Here is a 21,025-nt window from a genome sequence, read left to right as displayed (position 1 = left end):
CGTTGTTTACTTCAGTCATGGCAAGATGGCTTGACGTGCAATTATAAAAGTTACAAATTATATACACAAACATGTTGGTACATATTAATTTGCACGAAAAAAACCCTATCAATCGACGTCATACTTTACTCGAACTGCAATAATTTGGTTTATTCTAGTGATTTTTGAGCAGATATCCTATTTTTTGCAATATTCTATATTTTGCCGTGCAATAGAGCTATAGTCAAAAGTCTAAAATAAGTTTTCCACAATAAGGTTTTCTTCTCGAATTCGACTTGGAAATTGAACAGCATAGTAAATAATATTAAATGTTCCAATTTCAATTTTCGTCAATGACAACACCAAGACATACACAGCTGTCTGGACTCTAATTGATTCTTTCTCACCGATCGTTATTGGATCAACATTAATCTTGTCAACATTGTAACAATTGCCGATAATCATGCATTTGGCGTTAAATCTCAGCTTTCTGCACAAGCATTGAGAAGTGTTTTTACAATCAGCGTTCATATGGGGCTCTTTAAGCGCTCGAATTTATATTGCAAATATTTCACTGTCAAATTTTCAAGCATTGTTGGTCGAAAGATGTCGGCTGATCATTGACAAAAAAGCAAAGTAAATGGTAAATTACATATAAGTCAGTTTCAAACGTCAAAGTTTCAAGGCAGAACACAGGCTAGTGACAAGGTGTTGTAACAACAAGGTGATTTACGTGAATTATTTCATTTCTTAATCAAGAGAAATTGAGAAACAAGCAATTTTTTATGTTTACAAAATGCGCTCTAGCGTAAATATTAATTTACGCGAGCTCCAAAAATTGTGCTCCAGAAAATGTACAAACTAGTTTGTTGCTATTCATGCAGCAGGCAACTTTTTCATTTGAAGTTATCCATCATTTAGTTACCCATGAAAATTTTAACGTGAATGCATTCATGTTCAAACAAAACATTCTCAACAGCAAAAATTGTATGCAATCACAATTGTCAGGATGCATTCACAAAAAGTAAAACCGGTGTTTCGACTTTGGTCATGGCACACGCAAGAGCACGTGTGAAACAATGTTCATCTTTGTCGCTCCTTGGACTGAAGCATTCACACTTCGTTATATTGAATTAAATTCACAACGCCCATGGCACATATTTTTTCAAACGCGGTGCATTTTATGTGCATGGCTCATGCGTACCCAATGAACTCAATGTTAACTGGATGGCTTACTTTTCCGCCGTTTTTCAAAGCAAGACTAGCTGATGCTAATATATTTTGCTGTTTGCTTGTTATTTAAAAATAATACATTTTCTGTGACGTCAATTTCGTGCATTTGTCCTCTTATGCAGATCATAGCCCTTGACCAATGAAATTGATTGAATTCATAACCTTATATAATAAAAAATAATTTCTAATTCTGTACGTTGATTAAATTAGCATAATTCGTGCATCATGGAATCTTTTGATTACCCAATTAGTTACTCTTGGATTAGTAATGAAGCCACGCCAAAATCTCATTCACTCTCCCCAAAAGTTAAGATTTTCAATTCCCCTCCTTGCACAAATCCCTTTGTAGTGATCCTGTTGAGTTATGAAAATGATTGCAACATCTAATGGAATAACCTATTGTGATTTGATCAATGCATTCAATTCAGCAACCCTTGTGTCTAAATTCAATTGTTCTATAAGTTTGAATTGTATGTTATGTTCTCGAAGAAATTTTTGAAAAGGCCCCGTGAATTTTATCAATTTCTTCTATTTTTGGTGCCTGTCGTACATCATCGTCGTATGATCTGGTGTTATCTCCCGTAAAAAACAACAAAGACGAGAAAGAAAGCAAGCTTCGTTTCAGTTCTTATAATGCCATACAATAAACCTTTTAATAACCTCGCTTTCTCGGTCTTTACTGACTCCCCTACGGGCTCAGTGCGATATTTCTCCGTAAAGACGTCGAGTTCTGTTATTAAGGACTTATTAACTGTATACGTTAAGAATTACGTCCCCAAATTACAAATGACATACCGAAAATTGGTTTACAACAAATGCAACTGTTCCTTTAATATACAAAAAATTTTCAAAAGGTAAAAGAGTTTTAACTTGCATGATGGTGGAAATAGAAATAAAAAAGAAACAAATACGAGGTAAAATTCATACGATACAAAGATATGCTGTTAAAAAGTGCAAAATAGAATCCTTAATAAATGATTCTTTCAAACTTAAATTGATTGCTTTTTTGCATAAAGTGAAGCAAACCCAGTCCAAAGTTTTTAATATTTCCAATGTGTAGTGTTTGTCAAAGAGCATCGTAGGCTGAGTGTCAGTAGGATGCAGTGGCATTGACGTCGAGACGAAGGTCGCGACGACATTCTTCCAGCGTACAACTTCGGTGGTTTGTGAGTTGTGATGCTCTTGTGCTCAACTGTCTTGGGGTATCGGGAGGTATAGCCAAAACATGCATGTTTTTCTGCGTTCAATTTTTTTGTTTTGTCAACATATGTAGTTTTCTTCTCATTAAATTAAACTATCACATTCATTTATTTATTTATCTTTATTTAAACACGGTAGTATCTCAACTTGGATACTAAAATACAACTACATATAAAAATAAAAAAGTTGATTTTCAGATAGCCGTGTGATAAAATAAAATTAAAAAGTATACTACATCTAGGTATAAAATAAACAAACAAACAAAAAAACAAAGTATGAGCTATATAAAAATAAAAATATTAAATCCATAAAGTTCATGCATGCAATGGATATTTTCTTTTGTCTTCAATGTTATTCCAAGCCTTTGCACCTCTATATGCAAAGCTACGTTTTAAGGCATTTGTTTTTGGTTTTGGCAAGTTAAGATCGCGATTGTTATTTCGTAATTCATACATTTCATTAGTACGTATTGAGAAAAACTCAAAGATAATTTGTAGAATTACCTTTCATTATGTGTATCATTAAATTGCGCTTTTTTCCTTGCCTCTAAGTTGTCCCAAGAGAGTTTAGCTCTTACAGAGTCTGAGGCAGATTTATTGCAATCACCTGTAATTATTCGGCCAGCTTTATTTTGAAGTTTTTGTAATTTAATCTGTAAACTATTGGAGCAGTTGTTCCATACCAAAGCACAGTAATCAAAATGTGGCAGTAAAAAAATATTATACATGACTTTAAGCGTGTCTTTGTCAAGTATTATTTTTTATCTACGCAGTACTCCAATTACCTTGACAGCATTTTTGGCCACATTTTCAATATAATTTTCCCAAGTGTTGTAGTGGACGAATGATCCAAGGATGCTGCAAAGGTTTAAACAACTTCGGCGTTTTTGACTTACCGTGCTAATCTTAAATGATAATAAATTTTTAATTAGTTGATTTCTTTTGCAATATAACCCTCATTAATAAGTTTAGTGCATCATGAACGGAAGCATCCATGGGCTTTATAAAAAACAAGGATTATATTGCTTTCCTTGTTTGAGTAAAGCAATATATCTCTCATTTAATATGAAATTAGCATGGTTTCGAGTGCAATTCGAGAGAATTATTTTCCACTGAATGGCCTTTCATATGCCTTATATATTTTTGTACGTACTCAGTTCATGGATGAAACTCCCCATTAACAGTAAGAGTACCGGAGGTAAAACACGTGACCGGTAAACTTTGATGAGATACACCTAAAGTCATCCACATACACATTATAATGAGGCGCAAAAATGCCCACAAGAAGATCATGATTATGCTCCAGCATTACATAAGATCAATTCTGGTGTGTGATGATAATGGTTGTGAGTAGGTGCGTGAAACGGCACGTGATAATCAAAGTGTTTGTTATTAAACATTTACGTCATATTTTAAAAGCTCCCTCACGCTTGAAGTCACTCAGTGAAGCTTTAAATATAGCCTCAAAATTATTCGAAGACGACATTTTTGCTTGTTCCTTGATTTTATATATTTTGGCAATAATTTTGCTCCTGCTGGAGAAACGACTTCGCCATTGATTAGAGAAAGCGCGATTTTTATGTCGCAGTCAGTGAGTGTGCCGAGCTTTGAGAATAAGGGCATTTTAGTTTCCTATATAGCACGACCGCCACGATGTTAACATACGGTGTACCAGGTGAAATGATTAAATTAGGGATCAACTGACTGCTAATTTTATCTGTCATTTGTTTAAAACCCGCTGTTTCAATCATGTTGGAATATTTATTCTTGGTATGCATGTGACGTCATGGCCGCCATACGATATGCCTTATGTGAGTTATGTCATCCAACATAGGGAAAATTCCATTGTTATTTCATTCCTAGGAGAATGTTTGAACACCATGCACCATTTGACATGTGGAGTACGGCATATCTTGACCTGAGTGAAACTATAGTTAAGCGTTAGCTAAATTTCTCATTCTTCATGATTATTCAAAGACCATGTGAAATAATAATTGGGATTTTCAGAATTGACGATGTTCACTGTGTTCAACATAGTATGTTGGTACATGTTCATACAAACTATGTAAAGCAGATTGTCATTCTGCCAAATTTCGCTGAGGTTTGCCGACTCTGCCGAAAAAAATTTCACTACTTTCGTGGAAAAACTGCTGGCAATGTTACTACTAAGTTTTGATGTTATATGTAATGTGTATTCTGTTGGAAACAGATACTTGATTCGCAAGCTCTAGTTATGCTGCTAGGATTTGTGCTGACACAAACAGCTTTGATTGCGGATCACTTTCAAAAGTACTCAATCCGGTACAACTGAATATATAGATATTCACCCTGCCTCCTTCCCAATACTAACAGTCTAGCTGCCTGGACTTTGACCATACTTTCAAGTCAATAACCCATAAATTGCTATTCAACAATTGTTTATCAAATCACTCGTGTATGTCACGCTGTACTTCGTTGTAGTAAACTTTGAACTTTATTCAAGGCAAGATAATGGCACGACTTGACTTACGCATGAATACATCCTTATTCGTGACTGCAAATCACGAGTATTAGTCTTTGCTTTGTCTTTTATCAACAAATTTTGAAAACCTTATGGGCAGATAACGAATCAGTTGAGAGAAAAAACAAATCTAGCATCTTACAACAGTCATTAATCTTTCTTCGAACATGACATATCATTCTTGTTAATTTACCAAGATTTCATGAACTTTGAGGTCACCATTGGTACGATCTTATTCCCAAGTCACCCGCGTTCGGGTCTCATTGTAGATCATGCACACAGGGGGAATGTTGAATATGTAAACAAACGATTTTGACCTACAAATAGTTATAACCTTACCATATCAGCACAGATAGCTCTGTCGGTTGGAGGCCTTAGTACATGTTAACATCTTTTTGATGCTGCTGATACGAAGATCCCGGAATAACAGGTATGTTAATAAGGGAATAAATACTTGAGCATGTAAGGTTTGCAAGTACAGAGGAATTAATATAAGATCGGTTATATTTCCCATGCACTAAATGCCCCTAAGAGCAGCAAACCAAGGACTTTTCTCGTGATACATTGTTATGTATATGAGAGCAAAATTTTGTCAAGTCTGCTATAAATAATTCCATTAATGTTATTGGCACTGTAATAAGTCAATGGAAATCATTTCTTCGCGTACAACACGCCAGTGGCAAGTAGATTTAATATCATTTGTATTCGAGTAAAATATGACAATCGGAAAAATGGCTTGTTGCAAAGCGTAAACTTTCCTGTCGAAAACTCCACGGATGCGAAATCGTACGAAAGGAATCACCATCTTATTTCGGAAATTGTTTTATGAAATTTCAACATCACAAGGTATTCATGCTAGTAATTTGATACATATGTACATATCAACCGCTTGCATTCAAGTACTTGCAATTGTCATGAAATTATGCAAGTAAACAGTCTCCCCAAATGGTGGTGCACACTTACATATTGTTGACTAATTTATCAACGTTAATATTCGTCCACCAAGTTAATGACCTGTTTCAAAGCGATAAACTGTTACCGGTATGCCACAGACATTTGACTAAATTAGATTAGTGGAGCGATTTAAGATTTAATCCTGTTTTACAGAATCGTTCTTTGGCGTATATTCAGCGAAGTAAAAATCATATCGCTATCAGTCAACGAAAAGAAAAGTATAGATACAAATATTTCATTTTAACAAATTATATATTCTCCAGTTACATCTCACGGACTTCCCTTCCTCTCTCCCGCCCCTTTTTTTAGTACCTCCTGTGTTTGGATCATACTTACTATAACATCAATTTGTTCGTCTATTTTGACTTCAGGCTGTCGCCAGATAGTTGTCTATTTCATTTCGTGTTTCATTTTGTCTTCACCATATATGTTTAACGACAATTTGACTTCGTGTTTTCTTCTTTATATTTCCCTTGCGCCCACTAATCTCGCTCGTCGCTCGCCGCTCGCCGCTCGTCGCTCGTCGCTCGTCGCTCGTCGCTCGTGTTTAGTATGCCAAATGTTGCACTGCTCGTCTTTGCCTTACATCTTATCACAGTACTTTCACTTTCGTCTGTTGGAGTTGAAAGAAAAATGAGATAGCATTTTGATAAATATATAACGTAGTCTGGTAGTAATGGCTCCCTAACGTGGCAGATTCAGCTTTAAGCAAAATAAATTAAAACTGCCTATCCATTGGTGAAATTTTTATTCCTCAGAAGTTCATAACCAATGACATATGTTTGAATTAAAAATTCGCGGCTCGGATTTATTTTACCTAAACCTCAATCCCTTGCTGCTCCCACACACTGTTCAAACAGCTCTTGCATCAAGCGGGTTAGTTTAAGTGCCAATGAAAGGAAAATTGTGCAAGTTAAATTATGTTTGCAATGACCAGAACTTTTAAAATGATAATGTGCTTTCTAAAACAATAAATGCATATCTCTTTTTATTCTCGTGATATTGACGTTTTTGCGTCCACGTTGCGTAGCAACCTAGACGCATTGCAGTTACTGGTAAAAATGTGTATTTGCGTTTCACTAAAAGTGTCGTCAGTCGACTTTTACCTACTAAGCATTGGAAACATTTCGGCAACTTTCTCAATGACTTTCGATCAATGTAAAGTTAAAAGTTCGGCATTCAATCCACGATGATTCCGTTTGAGTTTAACAATAACATTCGTCGATGGGTAAGATAAACACAGGCATTAATTTTTATCGATATCCTATTGAACCTCATTCAAAATATTTCTACGAAATTTAATAATAGTTTGGAAAGTTCCACATCACGTAGACGCATGTACGCAATTGCGTACCTCTTATTGTTATTTCCAATTTATCCAACTAGTGACGTCATATTGCATAATGAGTTCCCACAATGTTTCAAATACTCTTCAGTTTCCAGACAACTTTAGGTTGATACCAGTAGACAACATTTTTTACCATTAATCACGTTACAATGAAGGGAACTCTGTCCTTGTGAAGTAAATTTTCGGTAAATATACCTAACGAAAATGGAAGTAATAAGACTGTGCGTTTATTCCTAAACAATCGTCAAAGCGGCGCATGTTCATGTTCAATAAGGTTATTTATAACGACAATTTTGACCGACGTTATGCATTGTGAAGATATAATACATGTTTTCCTTGCTGTAGATGAAAATGGATTTTCAAACGATTAGAAAAATTTATGATGACTTAGACGTTTATGCAGGTATTCCAGCAAAAGTTTCAGTCCTTTCTTGTTTCAAGCTATGTAATAAGTACGGAATTCAGTTAACGTTTGATTTCAGCTTATCGTATATCAAAAAATAATAAAAGACCTACCTATGGGGTTTCTTGAACTTTAAAAATGTTAAAGATCGATATAGTGGTGATGTAGTGACCTGCTAGTTTTCAGTGCATTTTTGTAAATCTAACTGGGTCGACGCGGGTGGAGGGGAGGGGATTGGTTAAGCACCCTCACTTTTACTGAAAGGGGAGCAGTTCCCCCTCACTTTGCATTAAAAAAGCAAAATTAAGATACAAAAATAATGTTTACTATAGATTTATTTTGACTTTTCAACTTACGTACCTACATTGCACCCGAGTGGACGTTTTTGAATAGCTGGAAGCTTTTGCGTTTTTTTTCATCAGCCTGATATTCACCTTATAAAGACCAAGTTGTTGTAAAATACTCTTTTTAATTTTATCAAATTTCCCATATAAATGGAAGGGGATTCATCTTGAGTATATTGTTATTATTCTATCTTGCTTTCTCGTCCAAGTCGTTTCAGTCGTGCGTGCCAAAATTTCACAGACTACTCGTGCGACTATATGAGAACATCTCAGAGGCGACTGAGATGACCTCAAATGACTCACCCGACTGAAACGAATGGGGGCGGCTTGGATAGAGCTTTGCTCTAGAAATGCAAACGACCTTTTTATGGTGCAAGACGATTTTAAGAAGCAAATAACTAGCCAAAAGACTTTGTCTTTCAATCTTTGATAAACAGCAGCTGCCATTTTTAAATGTATTGCGCAAAAATTAATTAAGCTGTCTCTTGGCTGGGCTAGTGCGAATACATCAGAAGTATATAGCTTAAGACGTCCCATTCGTTTTAAAAAACAACGAAACCACTCGGAAGACTCAAGCGACTTAATGAGAACCAGGCATTAGTTATTGTGCTTTTCCTAATACGTAAATAGATGCTTCACCAGTTCTGAATCTACATCACCTGACTTGCATTCTTCATTAAATATTAAATTACGCACAAGTTTTAATTATTCATTTCTGTGAACTTCTTCACAGATCCTCGAACTCAAAAATGGGCGTTCGTCAATTCGGCATTGCCTTGTTCACTGTCCATACTTTGCTACCTAGCTATTGTTTACACTGTACCCAAGATAATGAAACAAAAGGAGCCGGTGAATTTAAAGTGGTTTATAATGATATACAACATTGGAACAACGGTACTCAACGTCTATATATTTGTGGAGGTATGTGAACTAACTTGGGCGCATTTTCTTTTACACGTTTATTGCCTAGTTTGGAATTGGCCGTATCATTTTTTCGGTTTGCAGAATTTTTCTGATTTTTTGCTTAATGATTGTTGTTTATTCAAGAAGCATTATGTTTAACATTGAAGGAATTCTATTAATAATTTTTTGAGATATTAGAAAATTTCGACTACATGAAAACTTATTTTTAGATTTTGTTCTATTTTGCGTATGTTATAATTTTTGTTGTAATAAACATCCTCACGAATTTTTAAGAAAATTTACCGAAGGAAAAACGAAAAACTCTTCAATAAATTCTGCGCAGTCAGGCGTTTATGTAAAAAAAATCCATTCGACATGAGCACATACTGCGCAATCAAATTGTCACCAGTCCCTGCTTAGTAACTGCTGGGAGCCTCCTTGATTGTCTTCGTTTAATCCGTTGTCTTTTCTTCTGCCGATGCTTATATATTTAGTTTGTGTTAATCAAGCTAAAGATTACATTGTCATTAACTAAAAAATAAGAAAATATATTTTTGATCAAAAGGGCAGGCTTTCATTTTAGATAGGATAAAAATGGAATTCTTGTGGGGTTAAAGTATCTATTTTACATTCAATAGATCTTGATTTCGACGACCGCATTAGGATACAGCTACGCATGTCAAAACCTGGTTTTTTCCAATGATCCAATGGAGTTAAGGGTAAGCAAGACTTATTTTCATCTTGAAATATGTTTGAAGCACAGAATACAATCTGTATTGCCTCTGAAAACGTATGGAATTTCATATATTTTTGGCTTTTAGCTCACGTCAGCAATGTGGTACTACTTCATTTCCAAAATCATAGAAATGGCAGATACGGTAGGTTTTCAATAATACTGCTCTAAATTACAACTTTAACGATGTGGGAGCCTTTTATTTGTGTTTGGTGTCCGAGGATTTAGTAATGCTCTAATCAAACGACCTTCCTTTCCAAACACTTGGCTCCTGAATGCAGTATTTGTTTGTTAAAAATCGAATTGGTATTGTATATTGTATTGTATCGTATCATATCGTATCGTATCGTATCGTATCGTATCGTATCGTATTGTATCGTATCGTATCGTATTGAATTGTAGTGTCACTCATATTGTTTGACTTTTGACTTTTGACTTTGAAATCTGCAAATAAAGAGTACGTACATTTTACCTTTTTCATGTACATCCAATAAATTTCTTGCATATTTTTTTCATATGAGAATTGTTCAATGGTGAAAACATCGCCAACTAACAAGTTCTACGAGAAGAATATCTCTGTTTTGTCACTGGAGGACCTGTGTTTTGAAAAACAATTACTGCAGCTCAATTTTAAGTTCAATACACCTATAAATAATAACAAGCAAAATATTGTTGTTTATTTTTCTGAGTTCGTCTTTTCGTACACCAAAAGTAATGTATCTTTTCGCATCTTTTTAGGTATTCTTCATCTTAAGAAAGAAGGAAAATCAAGTTTCGTTTCTTCATGTTTATCATCATTCTACTATGGTCGTTGTAACATGGATTGGCATCAAGTGGTTCGGTGGTGGTCAATGTAAGGAATTATAGCTTTTCAACTTCAAAGTCTCGTTCCTTCTACTCTAAGTGCGCATGACACGAAATTTAAGCTCTTTCGATATGCTCATTGAGCTGAACTTTTAAAATGACAAGTGACTTTCCAAAAGAGTTGAGGAATATCTTATTCTAGGTTTTTGTATAGCCTAATGAATACAACCAGTGACGTCAGAATGTATCATTAGAAATTAAAGATTTGTTGACATGTTACCTTAATTGGGCAGAGCTCCCGTTGTTGTGAATTGTTAATAGTATAAAGTGCTTACTAATAGTTTCAACCAAAAGTCTCAGTTTTTGTCGACTCATTAGACAGTATAAAATCACTGGTTGTTTTAATTAAACAAAGGAAAAACTTCCCTAGCTTAATAATGAAAAGAAATTTGCATAAACTATTTAAGAGAGTCTACTGTCATTTTTAAAGTACCATGTAGAATGAAAATATGATTCAAATTGAAAAATTTTCGTTTCATAGGCACTTTAACTGATAACTACACGACTCTGATGCTGAATTATTTGTTAATGAATTAATTGCACCTTATTCTGTTCCACAACAATCAAAAGCACATTCGGTCCTCTCTTGCATATGAAAAGTCACTTTATCCTGCTACTGTGTGTTGAGGGTAGCCTTGCCTGAAGTTATTGAATGTTCCCAAAACTTCAGGACAGAATTCTCAGCAATGAAAAATGTTATGCCTACGAGCTTTACAAGTGTTTAGAAGGAGTCAAAATTAAAAAAAATACTTGTGGTATATTTTTAATATGTTTTTTATTTTCAGCATTTTTTAGTTGTATGGCGAACTCTTTCGTTCATATTATCATGTACACGTATTACGCCATGTCAGCAATATCATTCTTGAGAAAATATCTTTGGTGGAAAAAATATTTGACGCAGCTACAGCTGGTGAGTGACCAAATCAATCTTCTTAAAAAAACAATAATTGTATTGATACGTATAAGATGTCCGCTGGAACAATATTATCTTGACCGACATAAACGGTGAATAAAGTTTTTATTTTGTTGCTAAAAGCAACAATCTTAAAAGATTTGTGCAGTCTGATACACCAATGGTGGCAAAGAAGGCAATCAAAACTTTGCTATTAATTTTACCTAGAAAAACTCAGAATTCACTCAAAATTCAACTCTACAATGGAACGCTGGCTAATAATTTCCTATGTATGACAAAATAACGCAATATCGTGAAATTCTGCATAAAGCTTTAGTAAAATTTCACCCGCTGCTACAGCCAATCAGATTGCAGGAAAGGGTAGAATTCCGAGATTTAAGAAACAAATAGCAGTTATTTGATTGAACTTGTTAGCTGCGTTTTTATGTATTCAATTCGCATTGCTCTTGACGTATATGACTTAAAGGTATTGAAATAGATCGAGGAAAGCCGTATTCGCAGTACCAGTTCAAAATTGAGATTATTTCATCAAATTGTTCTAAAACATTTGTCACACATAATACACAATATGGCAGCTTGTAACATGATGCATGGCTAAGTGAACAAACCTTATTAAAAAGCTCTTTCTTTAAGAAATACATCTTATACCTCTCTTTTTTCTTCTAGATACAGTTCTTTTGCATCATCGCGCAGACTCAGTACGCCATCCATACGAGTTGCGTGTATCCAAAAATGCTGCTGTGGGCATTCTCGTTATACATATTTTCTTTTATTGTGTTGTTTACCAACTTCTACTTAAAGTCTTACACTAGTCACGATAAGAATTCCCAAAAGGGAAAAAAATCAATTTAGGAAGCAACAAGAGGCTGGTTGTTCACAAACATGATTCTTTCGACGAACTTTATCTAATACAACGGTGAATGGAGGATTTTTAATGAAATCCTGATTCTGGAATATTTCTATGACTGATAATTTTTTAGAAAAATGTCAGCGAATGTAGTCATACTTCATTCAACAACTTTGCAATTCACTAAAACCTTGAAAATCAACTTGTCTTTGAATATTTACCAGAAAAATATTTGTCTTGAGAGTATTTTGTTGCTACATGATGAGATATCAAAGCATCATTTCAAATGCATAATGTACGTACGTGGACAGTTAAATTCCTCTCATATTACGCAACCGAGCTCGTCATGTACAGGCACAATATCCTTGTACAAAATCACTAATTTTCCGTGTTGCAAAGTTGAGAAAGTTTGCTGTGATGATAAGTTTTAAATGTTCGAAATTTTTTTAAATTTATAGACAGTTTATTGAATGCCTGAAATTCACCATAAATGATAAAATTTTTGTACCATTTGCTCAATCATTTTTTAATCATATTTTTGGAAAAATGCTTTATTTAATAGCACAATCGACGTAAAATAAGTTAAAACTACTTCTGTGTTGAAGTTAGAAGTTTGAAAAACTGAAAAATACACGCATCCCGTTAGTGAAAGGTCATGAAGTTTTCTATGATATATCTTAAATTTTAATTGATAAGAAATAACTCTAGGCCAAAACATTTTTGAACAACCAGCCTTTTGGAATCTATTTTCGTGGTGCAATATTGTTTAGCTTGAAAACATGTTGATTGGGCCTAATTAGAACTCTTCGTAATGTAATTTTACATTTATAGACTTACAGATTTTAAGACCTCTATTAAGAAATCAAGAATCGTATGACAAAAAGAAATGGATATTCTGTGTCTAATTGAATATGTATTCCAAATGTCTAATTGAATAAAGTGCAATGAATAGTATGGAAAATAAAATGTCTCCAAATGGTTTATTACGCATAAGGTTATATGGCTTAATGTTAATGGTAAAACCTTAAATTGAAGTACTAAATCCGCCAAAAGTATCGAAGAAAGATTTGGTAACATTGGAATTGGCTTTTCTTACGAACTTTTACACGAGCATTCGTTGAGAGTAATTAATATCATGAGGTCTTAATCAATTCCTTTATATTTAGTATGATATATCATAATGATATCATGCATTTGCTTGTCACTAAATTATCTCTGTGTCAGTCACATAGAGGAACATTTTTGAAAGTGATGTGCTTTTTAATGTCGTTACATAAAATAAATACATGGCTGCTGGAAGGGAAATCCATCGCTAAAAATGTGAATCGTTTAGATACATTTAATTCCTAAATGCTTTCGCTATTAGTTTGTTTGAATAAAAAGCCGTTATAACCAAAGCTGATCTTGTTTACAAAGATACTACACTGCTGGAAGGATTTTTAGTATGTGCGAAGACACTCCAATTGGATTTCAAATCCAGCGCCCTAACCAACTGTTCAGCACAGCCAATCTAAGTTAACTCGATCTTAATGCATCCTAAACACCTCTCTATTTCCTAATATAAAAAAGAGAAATCTTGTGATGTGCAAAATAAAAATAAATAGTTTAGCTTGTTTTAGTTGCAACTATTTACCTGCCACAAGTTCAACTAGCCATCTTAAATAGAACTTTAGTCTTATATGAAATTCCCATAAATATTACTTGAAGAATTTCACTTATTGTTTATATCTTTCATCTATATTTATTGGCGACAGGTAAGCTTGGAACAGCTATCAATAACAATGTAGCGTGTATATATTTAGAATCCTCGGGTGTTGGTCTTTAAATGCTGTGTCGTCAGTAAATATGAAACAAATTCTTAAATGATAACACATTACGTAATATTAGAAAAGTTAAAATGCATATGATTAAACCTGATTGAGGTCAAGACCATTTGTTATAGCTACTTCTATATATACAATTTTCCATTTTTTATAGCTACTTCTACTTCTATATATACAAATTTGCAAGCTGTACAATTCATTCCTTTAACAATTGAATATGCCTAAAGCACAATCAAGAAAATAACTATTTTAGATAGTTGAATCGAGTTTAAGAACACTTTCAATTTATTTGATAGGATGAATATTTCATCTTTATGAGATTTTCGAACCTAGAATTAAGTGAATCCCTATCACAAACACATAGTGATAGTGAAGTTCATGTGGACATTAAAGACGTTTTAGCGAAGCTTCTTAACCAACAACCGTAATATAAATTTAAGACGCCGCATGTTTGACGATATCGTTTTAGTGAATAATCAAACAAACCATTTAAATAAAACTGTTCAAACGCTTTTTCCATTGAAATTCTATATTTTTGTACGGTGGTTATATTTTAAGAAACGAGGATCTTCTTGTTTTTACGTCACTTCCGGTATAGGATTACCTACTTTTAGGCGTGAAAAGATCACGAAGACAAAATTTTTAACATAACGAATACATTGTGAATGTTCTTCAAATCTAAAAGGATTTAATAATATAACAAGATATTACATATGCTAAGATGTGTTGCTAAAAACTTTTAAGAATTGAGAAATGTAATATTTGTCTTTTTTGTGTTTTTAGACAGCACTGGCTTAGTTAGAGACTTGCTCTCTGCGATAGTTGTGATTTCACCTGATAGCATGACAATTGAAAGAAATCCTTTAACATATAATATTTTGTACTCAAAGCCGAGGACAGCAACCAACCAGAAAATGTTAAATGATAGAATGATTATTGCCTGGAATGGTGTCCCAACTGCTTTATATGACCCAAGGCCAGTCGTTGTATCATTTTTCAGCAAGAAAGAAAAACGCAGTGCACGTCCATGTGTTGAAACAATTAAACACAGAGATTTTGTTGCAAATTTTTTTAAATTTTTAAGTTATATTAAGATGTTTAGCTGTATGATTATAGCAACAAAGAGTTTGAATTATTGCTTAAAGTAAAACAAAGCTGAAGTTAAAAAATGAAGTTTTACAAAATTTTTCTTCATGATTTGGGCATTTGCTAAACCTCAAGGCCACATTTTTTGTTGCGCCATTTTTCCTGTTTTGCCACCCCAGTGAAAATTCTTTAAAAAGGCACTGAAATTGTCTTATACATTACAACATATATATAATATTTTTTAAAAGTATTTTTAAATGTTTCGAAATGCTAATACAGTGGTGCATTCAGCGTTGATTTTTACTCAAGCAACGCTGAATGCACTTCTGCATCAAAAAAGCTTGAGTGTAAATTGTAAAAGTTTGTTACAGCAAAGTCGTATTGAGACCAAAAATAGTATTGCTAGATGCTTAAGCCTGATCCTCAAATGCTACACATAGCATAAGCATCCGTTCTTCATATTCTTACTATGCTTATGCTTGTGTTTGTTTTTCACTCAAGTATTTGGCGTGCATGAAAATATCCTTTTCACCAAGCTTTTTATTTCGCGTTGTAGAACAGGTCTTGTCCAAAAAAACACAACTGAGTTGAGGCAAGGATTTATCGATGCTAATGCAAAACCCCAGCTTTGATATTGACGTAATGCTGGTAGATCTTTTTTCTCGAGTCTAATTGTCAAAAAAAACATTAAGAACACTGGAAGATAACATAAAAAATATGCTACGCATATGAGAAAACATGATTTTGCTAATTTTTGTTTTATCATCAAGTCTCGTAGTATCATCTGATTGTCATTTGGAGCTTCTTGGAAAGTAATTACAACACAAACTTTTGATTTCTTTATCCCAGATCTTTCTCGGATGGTTAAATATATCTTTACGTAAAAGTATCCAATTGTTACACAAAACAGAAATCTCAAACTTCCATAAATCATAAAGAAAACTGTTGAAAACAACTGTGAGAATATCATTGTTACAATGTGAAGTGCTATATTTGCCAATAAATATCTCATGAAAACTTTTCGTGTCAGGCTGCTTCGATGTTTTGTTGGATATACGATGCTCATAAATCTTTCAAAACTCAATGCAACCATCATTGCAAAAGAAACTCCAGATGAAACAGGAGCCAACCTTAAGGCATAGAACCGTAGCTGACACGGTAAGAATCGAATAAACTCCTAGCAGTAAAAAATCCGTAAATTGGTATGGTGATTAAACCGGTGACCAAATCACAGCAGGACTGAAGCATCACCAAATAATAACAAAGATTTCGTTTAAGGCTGTGACAATTCTTGATGGTGAATATTGCAGATGAATTAAGGATTATTGTAAGAAGTGCAAGGAGGCCACAGAAAATGGATACGGCAATTTGGCTGATCACGTGAGATCGATTGTTGAATTTTAGTATCACATCTCCAGGTTTTCCCACAAGATTGCACTCTCCTAATACCGTGTCTGTTAAATTCATGTTCATTTATTTCTTTGACTTTTTAGGGATGTGATCTTGTTGAAACGCATTTGATACATGCGCTGAAGAAGAGCATTGTTGCATAAATGTAGCTACAATGATTGAAATTGACGAAAGCATCATTATATATTATATTTGACGCTATACATTCAGTAACTAAGCATCTAAATGGAACACGGTTGATTTCATTTGATAATTGCCAACAATATTGAAATCTTGGACTAGATATGTAATCAATGCAATAATCATGCGGTATAATTAATGCGAGTAGTATATTTTGAATATTTTTGATAGTGGACGTTTGGGGAGAGAATACATGATAGAAAACAGCTTGCAGCCTGTATCGAGTGGCTCTTTTCTTTACCTCTGTCATGTTAATTTTTTCACTTACTATGAAAAGGTTATATTAGCTTTTACCTCCAAATGTTTCGACATACTGGACTTGACTTCATTGTGTATGTTGGAAATTGATGGCTTGTTACTATCGGCGATTGATATTTTTGAATTATTGATTTAAAACACACCACGAGAACCAATAAATACGCCCATGAGAATGTGGTGGAAATTTACAAATTTCAGTATTTATTATGATTTTATATATATTGTGAAAACTTGATTAGGTTGAAGTTGCACTGAATGTAAAAACTACATAAAATGCAAAAAATAATATCTGTATGCTTGCAAAAAACCATCTGCCTTTCGAGCAGGGCTTTCAACTCGCCGATAACATTTGGCATACATGTTAACCATCATGTTTCTCTAAACACATTATTGTCCTGTCGACACACGCGTTGGGAAATTGATAAAATATATAGATAACACAAACGATGGAAGATTAATGCCTTGAAAATTATTGAGATCGATTTCACCTGTATTATACAATGGTTTGTTTTCTTTCGCAACATTTTCTATAGCTTAATTTTTAGCACATTTCCCTTTATCATCCAAAAGATAATGCTTTTAAACAAACGTATGTATATAAAGAAAGGCTTCTTTTTTACAATCATTTCGTGTTCCTTTATCTTATCTTTATCCAATTCATTTGAAATGTTTCAAATGTCTTTAACTATGTTAGTATTTAAAGATTTCCTCTGAATGAATAAATTTGCGACTCAAGTGATTTATCAATCAATATTCCAGCTGTGTCTATACGTGCAGTTTTCATGACTTCATGCTTAATATGCTGCCACCTTATCAAAAATACTTTTCAATGTCAATGCAACTGAGTTTTTTCTCCAAAAAAGGACATAATTTCCTATCAAAGGATAATGATTAATGAAGCAAAAATTCATTATTAATGAATGTTCAATTTTAACTCGTCTAGTTAGAGTGTAATCTCTGCGACCAAAATTTTAAATTGCTCAACAAAGCAAGTTGAATGTGTGAAAGACGCCTTTAGTTTTGTCGAGCTTATTTGAAGAATACTTAGTGTCTTGTGATCTCATTCCAGAGCTCCTACTGTAAGTTTCTCCAGTGAAATTATCAAACAGCCTGTCTTGGTCAGGAGTATAGCAATTTTATGGAAATTTAATTTAGCAGTTCTATACCTTTTTTTATTTTGTTAAAAACGATACGGTTTCCTTTGAAAATTGTTGCATCAGTATCTTAGATGCTCCAATAAGAACAAGGAGACATGAAAGAGTAGAAAATTTTCAAATTAATGACTGAACTTGCTTTGCATGATCAAATCATTTGAATGGAATATGATTGTTCAAGAATTATACGATATTTAGTGCCATCAGTGATGGTTAGGGACTTGTGTTGTTTAGTAAACATTGTATATGACCTTGTCTTTATGCAAAACGATAGATTTTTAAAAAGGTTGCACTGTTAAAAACATAACTACACTTTGGTACCAATATATATTTACAAAGTGCGTACAAATTCTCTGCATCTGATCATACTTTATGCTTGCCCTTTTCATACCTCCGTACGTGTTCATTTACACTTAGGAAATCCTAATTAATCGGCCTTCTTCCCTCAATGGTGTCTCGAATAACAAGAAATTGCTAAAGACACTTTAAATAAGTGGCATATAGCTAATTGTGACATATAAGCAAGAATTGAATGCCATTTTTTAAAAATGTAGAATTCTTTTCAATTGCAAATTTTATATTTTTCAACCAATCTCCAACAATATAAATAACAGCTGACATGAAGAGCTTATCGATAATTTATTGCAACTGCTAACAATAACTAAAATTCTGAAAAGATTACCCGGATCTATTTACAGTTTCAATTCGCTTTGTATAAGATTAACATCTATTTGACTAAAAAAAATGGAAAAATTATTGTAGCAAACATCAGCGGTAGCGGATTGTCGTCAAGTAAAACGGAGCAGGGTCGATAAGAAAGTTCAGAGTAGTTTAAGTATTGGTTATGAATCATTAAATGTTTGAAACCTTGCGTATCGATTCATTTACGATCAAAAATATGTCAAAATTTGAGTCTCTTGAAAGTTGAAACTGCATGAGCAGTTGTTTGATTTTTTAACCTATCGCTTAACCACTGTACTAAAAAGCTGAGCTTCAACTAAATCGCAAATTTTTAATTAATGTGTGAATTGAATTCTTTGTGAGTATCATTCGTTTTTCCACTGAAAATTATTTCACCTACATAAAAATACCTTCTTCACCAGGTTTTTCATCTCACGTCGTAGAAGAGGTCTTGTCCAGAAAAATACGATTGAGTTGAGGCTAGGATTCATTGATGACAAAGCTAAGCACCAGCTTTGATATAGACGCAATGTAGGCAAATCATTTCTCTCAAATCTTACTGTCACAAAAAACATGAAGAACACTGGAAGATAACATAAAAAATATGCTACGCATATGAGAAAACATGATTTTGCCAATTTCTGTTTTATCATCATGTCTCGTGTAATCTGATTGTTATTTTGAGCTTGTTGAACTGTAATTACAACACCAACTTTTGATTTGTTTCGTCCGGATCTTTCTCTGATGGTTAAATATATCTTTGCGTAAAAGTATCCAATTGTTGCAAAAAATAGAAGTCGAAAACTTCCGTAAATCATAAAGAAAACATTTGGAAAGAATTGTGAGAACACCGTTGTTGCAGCGTGAAGTGCTATATTTGCCAATAAATATCTTATGAAAACTTTTCGTGTCAGGCTGCTTCGATGTTTTGTTGGATATACGATGCTCATAAATCTTTCAAAACTCAATGCAGCCATCATTGTAAAAGAAACTCCAGATGAAGCAGGAGCAAGCCTTAAGGCATAGAACCGTAGTTGACATGAAAATACTCGAGTAAGCTCACTAGCAGTAAAAAGTCCGTAAATTGGTATGGTGATTAATCCTGTGACCAAATCACAACAGGACTGAAGCATCACCAAATAATAACAAAGATTTCGTTTAAGACTTTGACAATTCTTGATGGTCAATATTGCAGATAAATTAAGGAATATAGTAAGAAGCGCGAGGAGGCTGCAGAAAATGGATACAGCAATTTGGCTAAAGGTATGAAAATGATCATTAAATTTTATTACCACATCTTCAGATCTCCCTCCTACAAGTTTGCACTTTCCCAATACTAGTTCTGTTGAATTCATTTTCACTTTTTGTTTAATGTCCAAGCGATGTCATCCAGTTGAGACTCGTTTGATAAGTGCACTGTGAAATGAATTTGATTATCTTTGCATGTATATAGAGCAATTAATATTGAAAAATTATTTTTTTACTCCGTGCTTGACATTGAGCTGACCCGTTGATAAATGAGACACATGCAGACGATTTCATTTATAATTGCCAACGATATTAACATCTTTCAAAAGATAATTAGCTATAGCCGCAGAAATAAGTAATTAAGGTAATGCATTTTATTGATTGTTCTCTGTGGGCGCGTCAGGAAACTAGCAAGCTTTTAATTCAGCTTTTATCGAGATAATTAGCTATAGCCCCAAAAATCAGTAATTAGTGTAATGCATTTTGAAGATCGTTCCATGTGAGCGCGTCACGAAACTAGCAAAGCTTTTAAATAGTCCTGCTTTGCTACGGTTTATTTGTCCTCACTTACAATCATAGTGTCAAAGAAGGGGGGGGGGCCATTAACATTTATCTATTTTAGCCGAACTTGAGGCAAAGTAAGACGCAGTAAATTTAGTAAATATAAGTGTTAGCTCCGCAGGTAAAATTTCGTGGCGCCGTCTATCACTTACGATGAAACCTACTGATTTCGAAACGAAGAAACGATTTTCTGGATGTAATTTATACGATGGACTAAAATTTGGTTTACAACTGCAAGTATTTTTAATTTTTTTGAACAAAGTAGTACTAGCTGACAATTGACCGCACGTGGGCTATGATGTCACCAACCCAAACAAACGGTACACACATATTGATGATTGATAATTTTGAACGATGGATTTCATAAAAGGTACAATGCTTTGAGCATCTATTTGTAATGACTA

General features: G+C 33.8%; 1 protein-coding gene across 1 annotated transcript; it reads left to right on the top strand.

Annotated features, from left to right (window-relative positions):
- The first annotated feature begins 5,167 nt into the window (after nucleotides 1-5,167).
- On the top strand, nucleotides 5,168-13,208 carry LOC124455744 (elongation of very long chain fatty acids protein 4-like). The gene is made up of 8 exons (XM_047006372.1): nucleotides 5,168-5,341; nucleotides 7,559-7,616; nucleotides 8,694-8,881; nucleotides 9,502-9,582; nucleotides 9,685-9,741; nucleotides 10,335-10,449; nucleotides 11,246-11,370; nucleotides 12,040-13,208. The coding sequence occupies exons 2-8, from the start codon at nucleotides 7,559-7,561 to the stop codon at nucleotides 12,223-12,225; spliced, it is 810 nt and encodes a 269-aa protein (XP_046862328.1). The 5' UTR covers nucleotides 5,168-5,341; the 3' UTR covers nucleotides 12,226-13,208.
- The last annotated feature ends 7,817 nt before the right edge of the window (nucleotides 13,209-21,025 follow it).

Source organism: Xenia sp. Carnegie-2017, unplaced genomic scaffold (genome assembly GCF_021976095.1).
Source record: "Xenia sp. Carnegie-2017 unplaced genomic scaffold, XeniaSp_v1 HiC_scaffold_4, whole genome shotgun sequence".
Lineage (NCBI taxonomy): Eukaryota > Metazoa > Cnidaria > Anthozoa > Malacalcyonacea > Xeniidae > Xenia > Xenia sp. Carnegie-2017.
This window is presented reverse-complemented; position numbering and strand designations above follow the sequence as displayed.